Raw genomic sequence first — 14,048 nt, 5'->3', positions numbered from 1 at the left:
GTGTGTGTGTGAGAGAGAGAGAGAGAGAGAGAGTGTGTGTGTGTGTGTGAGAGAGAGAGAGAGAGAGTGTGTGTGTGAGTGTGAGAGATACTTCTGCCTGGCGGGAGGCTCTGTTGTATAAACCCTCTCTGTCTCGGTTTAACAGATTTTCTGAGCGTCGAAGGTTTTCTTTAATGTTAGTTGAGTTTTCAAGCCTGTGTGTTCCTCGGGACGGGTTTTCAAGTTTGACAGAAGCTGGTTGTTTTAATTACCGCTTTATTACTAGTTCGATAGTAGTCCAGGAGTTCAGAGGAAACAGCTGAAGACTTTTCTATAAACGACGTGGGATCTGATATTTCATGGAGTTTTAAACGAGATCAGAATACATCAACCCCCAGTGCGGGTAAGTAGCGTTTACACATTTCTACAGATATGAAGAATTTCGAGAAACACACACACACACACACACACTCATGACTAACGTTCAGGGAACCTTCAGCTCTGATTGCCGCCTATTTATTACCGCCGGTATCTAAACAGTTTAAATGGATATTGAAATATGTAAATTTGTTCTGAAATCTGTTTCTATAATACATTATAGATCATTATAAAGTCACTCTCGTCGTGTTTTCCAGCTTTATAAATATCAAAAGCAATATGGCAAAATGCAAATAAGCAACCGACCAAACGGTTTTGTCGTTCACAGTTCAGATGTAACTTAATGTAGATGACATGAGTTTGGTTATAGTCAACTTCTGGTTTTTGTGTTTAATGGAAAACTTAGCAGTCGTGCTACACCCGTAGGTGTGATTACAGTTCATCTGGACTGAGTGTTTGAACATCAGAACAGACTTTTTTTGGACTAATGGTGATCTCCACAGTTTTAAAGATTTGGACTCAGCGCGTTCAGTGTTTTAATGTTAATCTTGTTACATTTAGCAGTTCCGGTTGTTACTTTGGACTCTGGAGAAGAAAATTCCGCGCCAACATTTTAAAAATGTGCGCACTAGCGCGCGCTGCTGTGGAATTTCGTTTCCCGGTGCATGCTCATTGGCAGCTTTTGGTGTGATGTCACGTCCTAATCTAAGCTCGTTGGCTGTGTTTTTTAAATGGGCGTGGACTTTACACGTCCTGCCATAGAGCCTTCGACAGAGCGGATATCAGTAACCGCCAAGTGTCCTGGTTACCGGACCACCTCCTTCTGAAATCTAAATAACTTCGGGGCAAAGCGACTGCGCCTTATTTCTCAGAGCCGCCGCCATTCACCAACCCTGAGCCTACACACACACTGACCTGAACTGCGATGCTTTCTCCTATACTTCATAATGCTATAAAGAAAAGGTAATTTTTCTCGAAGAAATGAAGAAATCAGTAGCTGGGCTGCTTTACTACAGTCCCATAACGTTCACTGTACCCATTCATTAACTAATAACTTAATAATAATCTTATAAGCAGTTAACACTGTAACTAGTTAAAATATTCCTACGTGTCTGTATAAACTGTTTTTCAGGTGGAAGATGTCCAGCACTTTACTGGATGATCAACAGTTGAAGCAAAACCGTGAGGTTTCCACCAGCAGCTCGCTGACTGCTTGTGAGAAGGTTAGTGTGTTGTGTTTTCTGTAGCATTATGAAAATCCTTTAAACTTAACTAATTAACATGAAGATCAGGCATTTAACATTCAGTGTTACACTATGATCTGAATATACATTCTGTTTTACAGAAAAAAGTTGTGTTTGTGGAGCCACAAACACAAGTTAAAGGAAGATTTCAGGAAGCTCAAAAGGTAATGGGACCTTTATCAACGCCTAAGAAGGGACCAGAGGCCCCAGGAGGGGACCCATGGACACCGACATCCAACTTGAAAATGCTGATCAGTGCTGCGAGTCCAGAAATACGCAATCGAGAGAAAGAGAAGAAAAGCAGTGAGGAAACTGAGAACTCCTCTCAGGTAATTGTGATAATGAGAGCAAATTTGTCAAGCGTTTGTTCAACTGCCTTTTATATTTATTTATTTATTTATTTATTTTAAACATATTGTTTACAAAGTGCTGAAACATTGTTTATTTGCTATTCATAAATATCTTTGGGAGCGGTAGCTCAGTTAAGGTGCTGGTTTACTGAACGGAAGGTTGGGGGTTCAAGCCCTGATCCCGCCAAGTTGCCTCTCTTGGGCCCTTAAGCAAGGCCCTAAACCCTCTGTGCTCCAGGAGTGGTATGCTGCAGTAAAACATTGCTTGAGCAGAGCCTAGCTTTGTAATGGACTAGAAATAATTAGACAAAATAACTTGCATAAATTATTATTATTTTTGTTTGAACTCCAATGTACTGTGGTATCAATCTAAAAATAACTTTTACTTTCCAAATATTTATGGGCTAAGTGTACTTAATATTAGAAATATAAATATTTGAACTGTAGGAATGGGACTTCACATTCTATTTTTTGTACATGTGTTTTAGTACTGAAGTGTTTAAAATGTATGTGACAATCTACTGTACTATATATTGTAGTTAATATTTTTATGAATCTGAGCCACTCTGCAAGCTAGACCTGATATCTTTTAAATAAAGTTTTGAAGAAATAAAAATTTGAAGCAAATTTAAAGCTGCGTTCTATCAAAACACATGCAGGGGCTGGGGAATGCTGGTTTCAGCCTGGGTTTGACCTGATCGTTTGCTTGTTCTAACATATGGTGGTATGTTTGTATTTCCCCAGCAGGATACTGAACAAGGAGAAGAATCAGAAAGGCTACAGCTCAGTCGAAAAGAGAAGAGTCTTGGGTTGCTGTGTCACAAATTCTTGGCACGTTATCCAGATCATCCGAATCCAGCTGTAAACAACGACATTTGCCTTGATGATGTTGCGATTGAACTGAGTAAGACTTTTACAAATACGATAAATCCACTATTAATTTCTGTGATTTTTACAACTTTGCATTCTTTTTAAAGAAATTAAAACTCGTTGTGGTTGTTGGATCTTGCGATAAATATATACCAGTCAGCAGTGTTTTCACACTTCTCAATTGTCTAACGTATCACCCAATGTGCCACAGATTTTTGAGGTTATATCAAGGGCTTTCTGCAATATCAACTCTGTGAATCTCTCTGGTTTTAATTCCATGCTTTCTTTCTTTGTTTATCAGATGTAGAACGGCGGCGTATTTATGACATCATGAATGTCCTGGAGAGCCTGAACATGGTCAGCCGTTTGGCTAAAAACCGCTACACATGGCATGGTCGTGCCCAGCTTGCACAAACCCTAGCATTGCTGCAAAGAGAGGGAGAGAAACATCACTATAACCAGCAGATTCAACAGATACGGCAGAGACATGCAGAGGATGTGCTGGAGCTGGAGGGAGAGGAGAAAGAGAACGAGGACCCCGATGGGGAAATCATACACAGGGAGTCAAGCTTTAGTGAAGCCTCCGTTGATGCGAAAGGGGGTCAGTCTGGAATTAAATCTTTGTCATTGGGAGCCCATATACTCATTGTACATGAACATTTTTTTACTTAATGTTGGGGTTTCAGGCTTTTGCCATGTTTCCCCTGTAGAGTCATTCATGCAGATCTGTGATTGTAGGTAATTGTGGAATAGACTATAGGGGATGTGTGTATCACACTACTAACAATTTATTTTTTCCAATTGCCTACTGTACCCACAGCTAGCCGTAAGGATAAATCCCTGCGTGTGATGAGTCAGAAATTTGTTATGCTGTTCCTGGTGTCGAGTCCACGTGTGGTGAGCCTGGAAATCGCAGCCAAGATACTTATTGGAGAAGACCAGGTGGTGGACCAGGACAAGAGCAAGTTCAAGAGTGAGTAACGCACTTGTCACTGAATGGTTTCACTGTTTTAATGTAATACCTAATTTCCACTGTTGGTTATTAACTCTTGTTTTATAAGTATTTTTACTAAATAACACCCATAACCATAACAAGCAGATAAATTGATTAAGTTTTGGAATTAAACCGATCATGATCATGATCATAGCACGGTCTAATGTCTAATGTTTAGTTTTTCTTCAAAAGTCTGCTTGTTTGAAGTATGTCTTCAACCTCAGGCATGCACATAAGCAACAAAAATTGTTTGAGGTATGGCAGAGGTGTCTTGTCTTTATGTTTGTCATACATCTGCTGAACTGATTACAACATTTACACTGTAGACTAAAGTTTCTGAAAGTAAATTTGTGTTTGTGCAATAATTAAAAAGTACAAAACTTAGTGTAAATTCATGCACATGGTTTATTTTAGTTAGGTTTTGCTATGACCATTGGACACTACTAATTCGTTGTTGCCATCTATTAGATATTCATAGGCATACATTTAATTATCATTATAAAATTATTGTTGAAGGTAAGAGTGGGTTTAAGAATGAGCGTTTGTATAAGTAGCATTTTGTGTAGAAGCAGAAATAGATAATAAAACTCTATAAATGTGATTTGTATCTGTGTAGTATAAAAGATGTTTGAAAATCCAGGTTTTTTTTTTATTACTAATTTGAACTAATTCTTTCTTCTTTCCCATTTTGTGTTTTTTTTTAGCAAAGATTCGTCGTCTATATGACATTTCCAATGTCCTCAGTAGTCTTAAGCTTATTAAGAAAGTGCATGTAACTGAAGAACGAGGAAGAAAACCAGCATTTAAATGGACAGGACCAGAAAATCTTTTACAGGGTTAGTGGCAGCTAAAGGGGTTACACAGCTGTACTTTTAAAATATAAAAGTGTGTTGGTTTTATTCTTTATATCATTTGTACTATATTCTTCCCAGGTATGCGGGTTGAGGCTTCCTCTCGCCCTTTCGAATCCCGCTCGTCTGTGGATAACTGTACTAAAAATCTTTTCAGCTCCCCCAGCACCAAACGAGGTTTTACACGACATCCTTCACTTGTCAAATTGGCAAAAAGCATTGAGGACGATCGCAGGAAGATCAACTCTGCTCCATCAAGTCCCATTAAAATCGCAAGTAAGTGTATAATTACAGATTTTTTTAAAATAGTAATTCATTAATTTGTCTCAATGCTATAGTAGTTCTCTTTTTATTGTTTTAGGTGATGCAGCAAATGGAAGCTTCTTTTCAAGTAAAATGGATCACCTTGCTGCGATTTGTAAAATGCAGCTGGACCAACAGGCTGGGTAAAAAAAAAAAAAAAAGAAACACCTTAAAACTACTTAATTAGAAATAAGAAAGTTGTAGTGTAAAACTTTAGCCTATTGTATAATTCAGTTAAGCATTAATTTGATTCCTTTTACTTTTCACGACTTCTATATAAAAAAAAAAAAGAGAAACCGTTATTATTAATTAATATTGCTTGTTACTTGTTTTAGGAATGTTCCAAAGCAGAGTAATCCGAAAGAGGCTGTTCACTTACAACATAAAAGCTCAGTGTTGTCACCCTGTCCCTCCACGATGACAGCAGGAACAGATGCTTGTCCCCAGACAGTGCAGTTATCATTTGCACCTCCTCCCTGCTGCTCATTCGTTCCTGTGCTGCTTCCCCATGCTGTGTATGTCACACAAACCCCTGTTCGTCCTCGCTCTGTGACCAGGCCTTTGCCGTCCAGCACTGCTGTGCGCTCCATGACCTTTGAAAGCCCCAGATCAGCAAATCCAAAGGCCTCACCAGCATCTGTAACGATCACAAGTCAGAGACTGCTGCACGGTTACGAGCCAGCAAGTCCTGCCTTGAAACGGACATGTTTAGATAGTTTAGAAAGAAGTCCAGCAAAGATAAAACGGAATGACGTGATGACAAACTCAAAGGTAAGTGTTTGTTCTTGTGTGTGGTTGGTAAATCACATGCCTTTTCCACCTATTTCACTTTAAAAACCCTGAACTTAAGAAATGCAGTTAGCATCAGTTAGATTTCTGACTGTGTGTGTGACCTGTTTGTTCTGTGCTCACAAGTTCACTTTTTTGCTGCACAAAATGTCTGATTAAAATGCTGTGATGTTTTTTCCCTGAGGTTTAAAAGAGTTTTTAAAGAGAATTTCAGTTTATCAAATATTTTTTGTGTGTCTGTGTATTCTTGTGTTCCAGAGCGTGTCCCCTAAGTTGTGTGAGATCCTACAAGCTCGTCTGAAAGATCGTAGAGGAACCTTGAATTCCAGTCGTGCCTCAGCGAGAGCTCTACACCTCGAACCTGAATTTACCAAAACACCCCATAATAATTCTGACACTGTAGAGCACAGCATGGAGCTGCCACACTTCCTGGAGACCGAGGAGAGGGACTTGAAAATACATAACCAGGCTACACCTACTCTGCAGGACTCAACGGGGCACACAAACACAGAGGTAGAGGTTTCTTATATACGACACAAAAATCTTAACAAATAATTCAATAAATTAGTAGTATACTCAAACTGGCTTCCATGACAACAACACTGGAATAAATTGGCAGTCCATAAAGACAATTGTTTTTGTCTTTAATAAAAAATAAAATGTTTAATAAAAAACCTAAATAATAAGTGTCTCATTTACTTATTGAGACCTTTGGCTAACTCTCTCCAGATTGAGTTATGGTACAACCTTTTACTTTTAATTATTTTGAGAAGTGTGTAGAACGTCATGTAGTTTCCCCAAAACACTGAGCCTTAAGTTCTTGGTTTGCTGCATATAAAATCTTATAAATTATATATATACATTGTAACTTATGGTTAAAGATATAGTTGCTACCATGATCCAATAAATTCTGCAAGTTAATCAAGTGTGTGTGTGTGTGTGTGTGTGTATCAGACTCTGATCCCTACAGGTTATTTGATTCCAATTACTCAACAGCCTCTGCTCAGCTTTAAAGAAACTCTGACCTCCAGTGGAGAGACGAATAAAACACCAACATACATTTATCAAACTCCAAACACAGGTCAGCCTATCTCTCACGCTCTCGCTCTCTCTTTATCTCTTTATTTCTTCATCTCTTTATCTCTTGCTCTCTGGCACAAACCGAACCCGTTTAGTGACTGAATGATGCTGTAATTACATTGCAATTATTTGTCTGTATCTTTGTATCTACCTTCTTTCTTTAACTGTGCTTTTTTTTGTGATGTGATTTGCAGGTTCGGAAGTCCCTTCACCCCAGGAGTTTACCCCTTCCCCATTACCCATCCATCGCCCCACCCACCGGGTCAGCCCAAATCCATCATTCCTCAACTTCACCTTGCAGAACCTTGCTTTGATCCACAGCACACAAACCACCACACACACAGCACCAGCAAACGAGCAGCCGAGCCCTGTACCCTGCACGCACGCACATGCTCACACACCGCTTCAGACACATGGCATGATCTTCATAAAACCTGTCTCACCCCTCACACTTATCAGCCTGCAGCAGGTGAGCACAATACAGACCTGCACATACACATTGTGCTCTACATACAATAGCATTTTGTTGTAATAAATTATATAATATATATATATATATATTTTTTATATTATTATTATAAAAACTTATTTTGTAAACTTTTTGTCTCTAGCCTGCTTTGACTACTCCCAAAAGTGGCTCCGCCTCTCAGACGTGTTTTTTTCACACACCGGTCTCTACTGTGGTCACGTCCACTGCCACTAAGAGCCTGTACATCCCTCAGAGAAAGCTGGACGTGAGCTCAGAGGAACACTGATTACCAGTGACCACTAATAACTTCTGGATTGTGTACATGGCTTCGGCTTTGAGTTTCTGGTCTTGATTTTTTGTGCGTGTGCGTGCACAGATGCATGTGTAGAAACAAAACTGATAAACTTGATCTTAGCATTGAGATGCTAGTGTTCTCTAATTAGCTTTGTAAAAATGCTTGGTGCTGTATTGGAAATGTATAATGTGTATGTTTGATTAACAAATAAATGTGGGCCTTCTGGGCCATATGGGAAAGTCTGTTACTATGGAAATCCACATCACATTTATAGATTTCTTTTATGACGTTACAAATATAGACTTGATACGATTATGGATTCCACAGTTGTATATATGTGTATATAGTTTAAGCTCTCTCTCTCAGGAAAAGCCGTTTGTGTTAAATATTTACAATTATTTAATATATTAGAACGTATCTGAATTCACTGAATAAACTAGCAATACTTTATTTTATTTTTTGTAACAGGTACAGTGCTTTCAGAAGGTGTTCAAAATATATGCAGTGTTTCACCTCAAGTACTGTACTGTCCTTTCTGTTACATCCAGACACCATCTAATGATTAGCAGGCCATTGGTGTAGTCTGAATTTTCAATAACACATGCACGACTGAAGTGAATAAAAGTGACGTTTCATACATTTAATTTAGAATAAAATAATTAAATTGACTTTAAAGTTGAACTTGATTCCCTTATCACAATGAGTGCAAACATTTTCCCTGGACGTTGGAGACACTGGAAATTTAGTTTTGATTGTCTTTTCACTCACTCTGTAAGAATCTCTGAAATACTAATTTCTCTTTAATTTCACTTAGTATGGTTGACTTGATTAAGCTTAGTGGTGGCTCCAAAGGGTGTTTAGATCTGTAAGTGGGCAGTAGTATTTGTCTCTAAACCTTGGTCCACAAATCAGCACATACTTTTGAAAGAATGGAAATGTTACTGTTTTTCTTTACAGTTGTTTGCATAATGTAAATGCCCACAGTTTTTTTTACAAACACATCTATATATTTCAAGTAAGATTTACAAAGCACCACTGATTATTTTCTATAAAAGTTTAAATACATTTATCTTCCAAGTAAAATGTACTCAAACTTACATTAAATTGCATAAACAAAACAATGGTACTGGAGAATGCAGATCAATGGACCACAGATTTTTCACTTTCTCTGTTCAGTCTCGTGGATTTTTCAGCTCTGCCACCTTTTTATTATAGGCCAGTATGAGATTTCACCCTGTGTGAGTTCTGCAGTCGAAGAAGTATATCTATATCAACACAGGCATTTCATTAGATATTGGCTGTGGGGATTTGTGATTTTAAATATTTGTAAGGTAAGACTTTTGTATAATGTTATTAAATCATTTGGGAATGTTTATTCTTTAGTGTTTGGAGGTGCCTTGTTTTGATGGTAACCAAAGGTAAGATCAGTCTCCATTAAGGTGCCAATTGTGGGCAGTATTAAGTAAGAGATATTCAAGGTTTTCCCATTTTTGGCATCCATATTTAATCCTGTATTCTCTAGATCAGCGGTCCCCAACCTTATTTGCGCCAGGACCGGTTTAGTGTCAGACCCTTTAAGGTGTGGCGGATAAATACAACAAAATAAAATGATACGACCGGCGTAAAAACTGATATTTTCTAAATATAATAATAAAAGTAAATCCACTGTTTTGTTGTTTGTTCATTTTGCTCGCTTGGGGGTTTGAATTTAGCAGTAATGTATTATGTGTTAGTAGCTGGAGCAGCCCCTTTAGAAGGTAGCGGATGAAGGTAAGACATGTGACCGAGGCATCATGACATGCATCAACAGTGAGTCATAGACAGATGTGTGTTCAGAATCAGATAATAAATAAAACGAAAATAATGTAAGTTATGTATTCTTTCTGTGCGGCTCCGTACCAATTGACCCACAGACCATAGACCATGTTATTTTTAAGTTCATGATTAGAATGAACTGACCTCAGACAAGTACCTCGAGACTATCTTTGTCCTCACATGAATCTAGAAGATTTCACACAAAAACCAGAGGCAGAACCTCTAGTAATCTTATCAACCCTCCACTGTAATCTCAATTTCAAACATTGGTGTTACGTGGGCTTTTAAACTGCCAGTCTGCTGTGAAGAAAGCTATCTTAGCCTCTCATCACTCTCTTGACTTCCTTGCACCCTAGCAACCTTAATCTGTATATTTCCATTTAATTCTGCTATGGCCCCAGCCAACATTGTCATGTGGGCCCCATGTGGGTTTCTGATGGGCTGTCACTTGGGCCCTGCATGGGCAACCCAAATGGGGCCCCATGTGTGTTAGCCCAGAAGGGCGACTGATGGGTCCATGGTGGGCTCTAAGTGGGGCCTGTATAGGTGTTCTTTATATGGGCCCATTTGGGTCCCAAATAGGTGTTAAAAATGGGGCCGAAGTGGGCTACATGTAGGCCTCTTATGGGGTCAACCCACAATTGGCCCCTTTATGGGGTTGTTATGGGATCACAGTGGGTGAGAATTGGGTTCCATTTATTAATTTCATCACTGATTTCTGTGAGTGAACTTAATCTTACTATGAAAATCCACTGTGAAAACAATTCAAACCTCAGTTACAATGTAAAACTGTGCCTGACCAAACAAAGAACTAATATTAGTTGATTTTATGTGCTGCTATATGTTTAAAATTACATGGTTGAGTATTTGAACTGTGAAAAATAAATGACTTCAACTCAGAATGTGTAAATCACATTTAATTTAAATGAATTCAAGTAAAAAAACAGGAATAACAGAATTACTAAAGTAGAATAGTTCACTGGTGGGTCATTGCAGATTCCTCGGCTCCACACCTACAAAACAGTAAAGAAAGAGAAGACAGAAAAGGCAATTTAGTACATTTTAAAATACTACCATTCACAGCAGCATCTAAAAAAAACATGCATCAATATAATTAAGACATATCCTAGAATCTCATCAGTGAATTGTTCCCACCTCTGCCTCGCACAGTAATAACTTATGCCGGGGGACCAGTCATGGAATCCAAAACTTATGAATGTAACAATTAAAATATCAACCTTGCGTCTGAACTTGACTTTTAAATTAATATTTGGCTATTGCCAAAAGCCAGTGATTGAACAATGATTCTGATCAGCTGAAAGATGTAAGTCACACCTAGGATCACGGTGGCCCATAAAGTTCAACGCACTGCAACTGAAGAAAACATATGCAAATAGAAAAAACACTAGCAAATCAAGAAAACATCTTCATCAGTTAAACAACACGTGCTGCAAATCCTGTTGCAGCACGTGTTTTTTTTTTGTTTATTTTAACATCCTGATTATGATTCCTTGGCTTTGCCAGTTAAAATAATAACGTTTTACAGTTAATTGTGTATTTCAACAGATTATTTAGTATAATAATATCCAAAGGCCAAGGAACCATAAACAAACAATGATAAAATAAACAAACAACTCACCTTTCAGGTCATTGACACACATCAACACCACTGATGAATAGGCACTGAACAAGCAGTCCCGGGGTCGTCACTTGTTGTGGTTCCCTTGAAACATTTATTTTGTGATCTGTGCTATTTGGTTGTGTTGTGAGGATTTGCAGCGTGTTTCTGTGTTTGGTTGTGTTGTGAGGATTTGCAGCACATGTGTTGTCAAACTGATAAAGTTTTTTTTTATTTGCTGGTGGTTCTGCTTCAGGCTTCCTGTAAAGCAAAAAAATGTATATAAAGTAGAGCATGCTACTGTATCAACCAGGGCACAATCCATTATTTGTATACATGCAAGTTACATGAGCATAAAAAAAAAGACAAAAAAATCACAAAGTTGTAAGAACCTTCTAATCCACCATTTGCCCAAACTGTTAACTGATCTGAGTAAATGATGTTAAAATGACACAATACCATGCAAAAAGTTAAATGCATCAATATGGTGAATTTCAGGCTTTGTTGTGATTAATGTGTAGAATAATTAGTGGGGACTTGAACACATTCGATTATTAAATTCGTACTGGTTCACTTTGGACCGTGAATTTGAGCTGACTACTGTAACATTAGTTTAAGTTACTTACTTATAACGATGTTTTGTCTTCAAAAAGCTTTAGTGGAGCTAACACAGCAAGTGTTCGACTTGACTGCACAAACCGGAGAGTGCTTGACATAAAAAATACCGTGAAAGTGATGAAGAATTCGGAGTTGTCTGCTCTCGGAGTTGTTCGGTCTGCACTGCACGGCTTCAAGTCAAACACATCTGCGCATGCGTGAAACCTCGGAGCCGAGAGCTGGGGTGATCATAACGTCATATATATAATCATATTTTTAGTAATGTTTAGAAATGATATAAATATGAACGTTTTTAAATCACCTCTACACATTTCACCTAAATCACATTAAAATAATGTTAAGTATTGTCACAATCACCTTACAGTATTGTATTGTATATACACATGTTATAAAGGTAGTAAAAGATAAAGAGACTCCACAGTGCTTTTACTGTTTCACCCTCCTGTTATCATGAGGCCACTATATGGAGAAAACACGGGTGAAAATGGTTTAAAAAGTCGTTATTTCCACATTTTAGTAGACAATTTCCTAGTAATCTGCTAATCGTTAAGAATGTTCAGTTTACAGGTGTTTATCTCTGAGGTAAACCAGTTCTTACCTTCACACTTCATTATATCCTGCCTGTAACTTTAATTACCACAAATCATTCAGAAGTATACATTAAATTAAAACAACAGTAAAATGTGATTAATTTAAAACAAAAGATAATTTCTTACCGTGACAGACATGTCAGGTTCTCCAGGTCAGGTCAGGTCAGGTGCTCCAGTGGTAGTGAGTGATGACCGTTTCTTCAGAATCAGAAAGCGGGAACACAGGAGCCAATGAGAGACTCTGTGAGCTGCACAACCGATTTTATTTATTTATTTATTTATTTATTTATTTTTAACTAAAGGTCATACTATGTTATTGTTAATATATACAATTTTAGTTTTGATCATATAAAATACGCAAAAAACATATCAATTGAATTTATCATCAATTGAATAATATAGCTAAATATAGCCCAAATGTGGCCCTGGAATAAACAAAATGAGCAACCTAACTGGGGCCCACAACCCTGACTAAGCTGGGGCCCACATTCAGCCCATCAAAGTGCCTACTCTGACCCCATGCCCACATGATGCCCATATAACTCAGATAAAACCCATGTGGGGCCCACATGGACATGTTGGCTGGGGCAGCTCTTCTTTTGCATATGCTTTCTCTCACACCACATAGCAGAGGTGGCGGTTGTTTTAGAGTTGTTTATCATGCCTTCGGGCAGGACCCCATGGAGACTTCAACCTTGTATCTGACAAGATCCAGTCCCTTTGCCTTTTTCTTCTGCATTTCTTTTTACTGACCTTCAATACCTGCCCCCTGGGCAGGATCGCATCTTGACATTTGTCTCAATTCCAAATCCTTAAAATGTTATCCCTCATAACCTTCACCCCTACCTCAACTTCTACACTACACTCATGTTTCTCCTTCTCTCTCACTAATTGATTTTTGCAATCTATTAACAGAAAAGGTCTTGCAAGTCATCTCATCCTGCAATCCTATCACCTGTTCATTGAATCCAATGTCTTCTGCAATCTTCCAGACTGTCTCACAAGATATCTTTCCTGTCATATTTAATGACTTCATAACACCTGTCTTGTTCCTACTACATTCTAGAGTGCTAAAGTTATTCCCATCATCAAGGAACCCACTCTTGATCCCCTAGATCATGGGTTGCCAACTGGCGGAATCTGGAACGCAAGATGCGTCCAGCCGGACTGCAAAGAATTTTCACATAATGAAATAAATATATGCTAAACTCTATTTTTTTATAAAATCACATTGATATCAGACACACTAAGGTCAGCATAGTAGAGTCGTTTGGGTCCTACGTCACCACAGGTCGCTACTACAGTTAACGATGCTCACTGTTGCTGTGATCAGATGTGCATTTGTGTGTGCAGTGAAGGCAGCAGAGAGCAATGCGCAAACAGAGGAAACTTTCAGTGAGTGAAAAACAATGCAATTCTCAAAAATAAGGAAAGTTGATGCTGAAAAACAAGTTTTTCGAGATAAATTGGTGGAAAAATAAAAATGTATTCTTCCTGCATCGAGCTTTGCGAGGCCTGTGTGACTCATTTGCTCGAGTCTGTTGCGGTTGTCAAAAGTGGAAACATTAAATGCTATTACAAACTAAACATAGACACTTTGAAGAAACTTACCCTCAGCAATCCGAAGTGAGGGCATGGAAAATAAATGAGCTCAAAGCCCAGTACGAGCGACCTACACGGGGTCTCTCTCACAGCCCAACAACAAGCATACGAGTGTTCACTGAGAATACAGTGGATTTTAGGAAAACACAACAAGCTCTTTACAGATTATATTTAATTTTCATTTGGGGTTATTTACAATTTTA

General features: G+C 38.3%; 1 protein-coding gene and 1 long non-coding RNA gene across 4 annotated transcripts; one reads left to right on the top strand and one right to left on the bottom strand.

The window, feature by feature from the left end:
* Nucleotides 1–46: 46 nt before the first annotated feature.
* e2f8 (E2F transcription factor 8) lies at nucleotides 47–7,841 on the top strand. 3 transcript variants are annotated; one of them, XM_046858429.1, is made up of 15 exons: nucleotides 47–382; nucleotides 1,120–1,320; nucleotides 1,490–1,580; nucleotides 1,703–1,930; nucleotides 2,699–2,855; nucleotides 3,123–3,422; nucleotides 3,642–3,794; nucleotides 4,520–4,651; nucleotides 4,748–4,942; nucleotides 5,028–5,112; nucleotides 5,305–5,740; nucleotides 6,017–6,271; nucleotides 6,713–6,839; nucleotides 7,033–7,307; nucleotides 7,450–7,841. In XM_046858429.1, exons 2-15 carry the CDS (start codon nucleotides 1,283–1,285, stop codon nucleotides 7,591–7,593), a joined length of 2,616 nt encoding a protein of 871 aa, XP_046714385.1. In that variant the 5' UTR covers nucleotides 47–382; nucleotides 1,120–1,282; the 3' UTR covers nucleotides 7,594–7,841. The 3 variants fall into 3 exon arrangements, with proteins under 3 accessions (XP_046714385.1, XP_046714384.1, XP_046714386.1); XM_046858428.1 differs by having other exon boundaries at nucleotides 2,696–2,855; XM_046858430.1 differs by lacking the exon at nucleotides 1,120–1,320 and having other exon boundaries at nucleotides 2,696–2,855.
* Nucleotides 7,842–10,399: 2,558 nt separating this feature from the next.
* Nucleotides 10,400–11,796, bottom strand: LOC124391594. Its single transcript, XR_006927007.1, has 3 exons — nucleotides 11,662–11,796; nucleotides 11,057–11,296; nucleotides 10,400–10,430 (listed from the first exon to the last, which is right to left on the bottom strand). It is a non-coding gene; the product is annotated as an uncharacterized LOC124391594 (long non-coding RNA).
* Between the last annotated feature and the right edge of the window lie 2,252 nt (nucleotides 11,797–14,048).

Source organism: Silurus meridionalis, chromosome 9 (genome assembly GCF_014805685.1).
Source record: "Silurus meridionalis isolate SWU-2019-XX chromosome 9, ASM1480568v1, whole genome shotgun sequence".
Classification (NCBI taxonomy): domain Eukaryota; kingdom Metazoa; phylum Chordata; class Actinopteri; order Siluriformes; family Siluridae; genus Silurus; species Silurus meridionalis.
This window is presented reverse-complemented; position numbering and strand designations above follow the sequence as displayed.

Bases quoted from the DNA above. Each gene is read 5' to 3' on its own strand.
- e2f8 (XM_046858428.1), top strand. From the start codon at position 1,283: ATGCTTTCTCCTATACTTCATAATGCTATAAAGAAAAG. The intron at 5,741-6,016 runs GTAAGTGTTTGT...CTTGTGTTCCAG, and splicing joins ACGTGATGACAAACTCAAAG to AGCGTGTCCCCTAAGTTGTG. The intron at 7,308-7,449 runs GTGAGCACAATA...TTTTGTCTCTAG, and splicing joins CACTTATCAGCCTGCAGCAG to CCTGCTTTGACTACTCCCAA.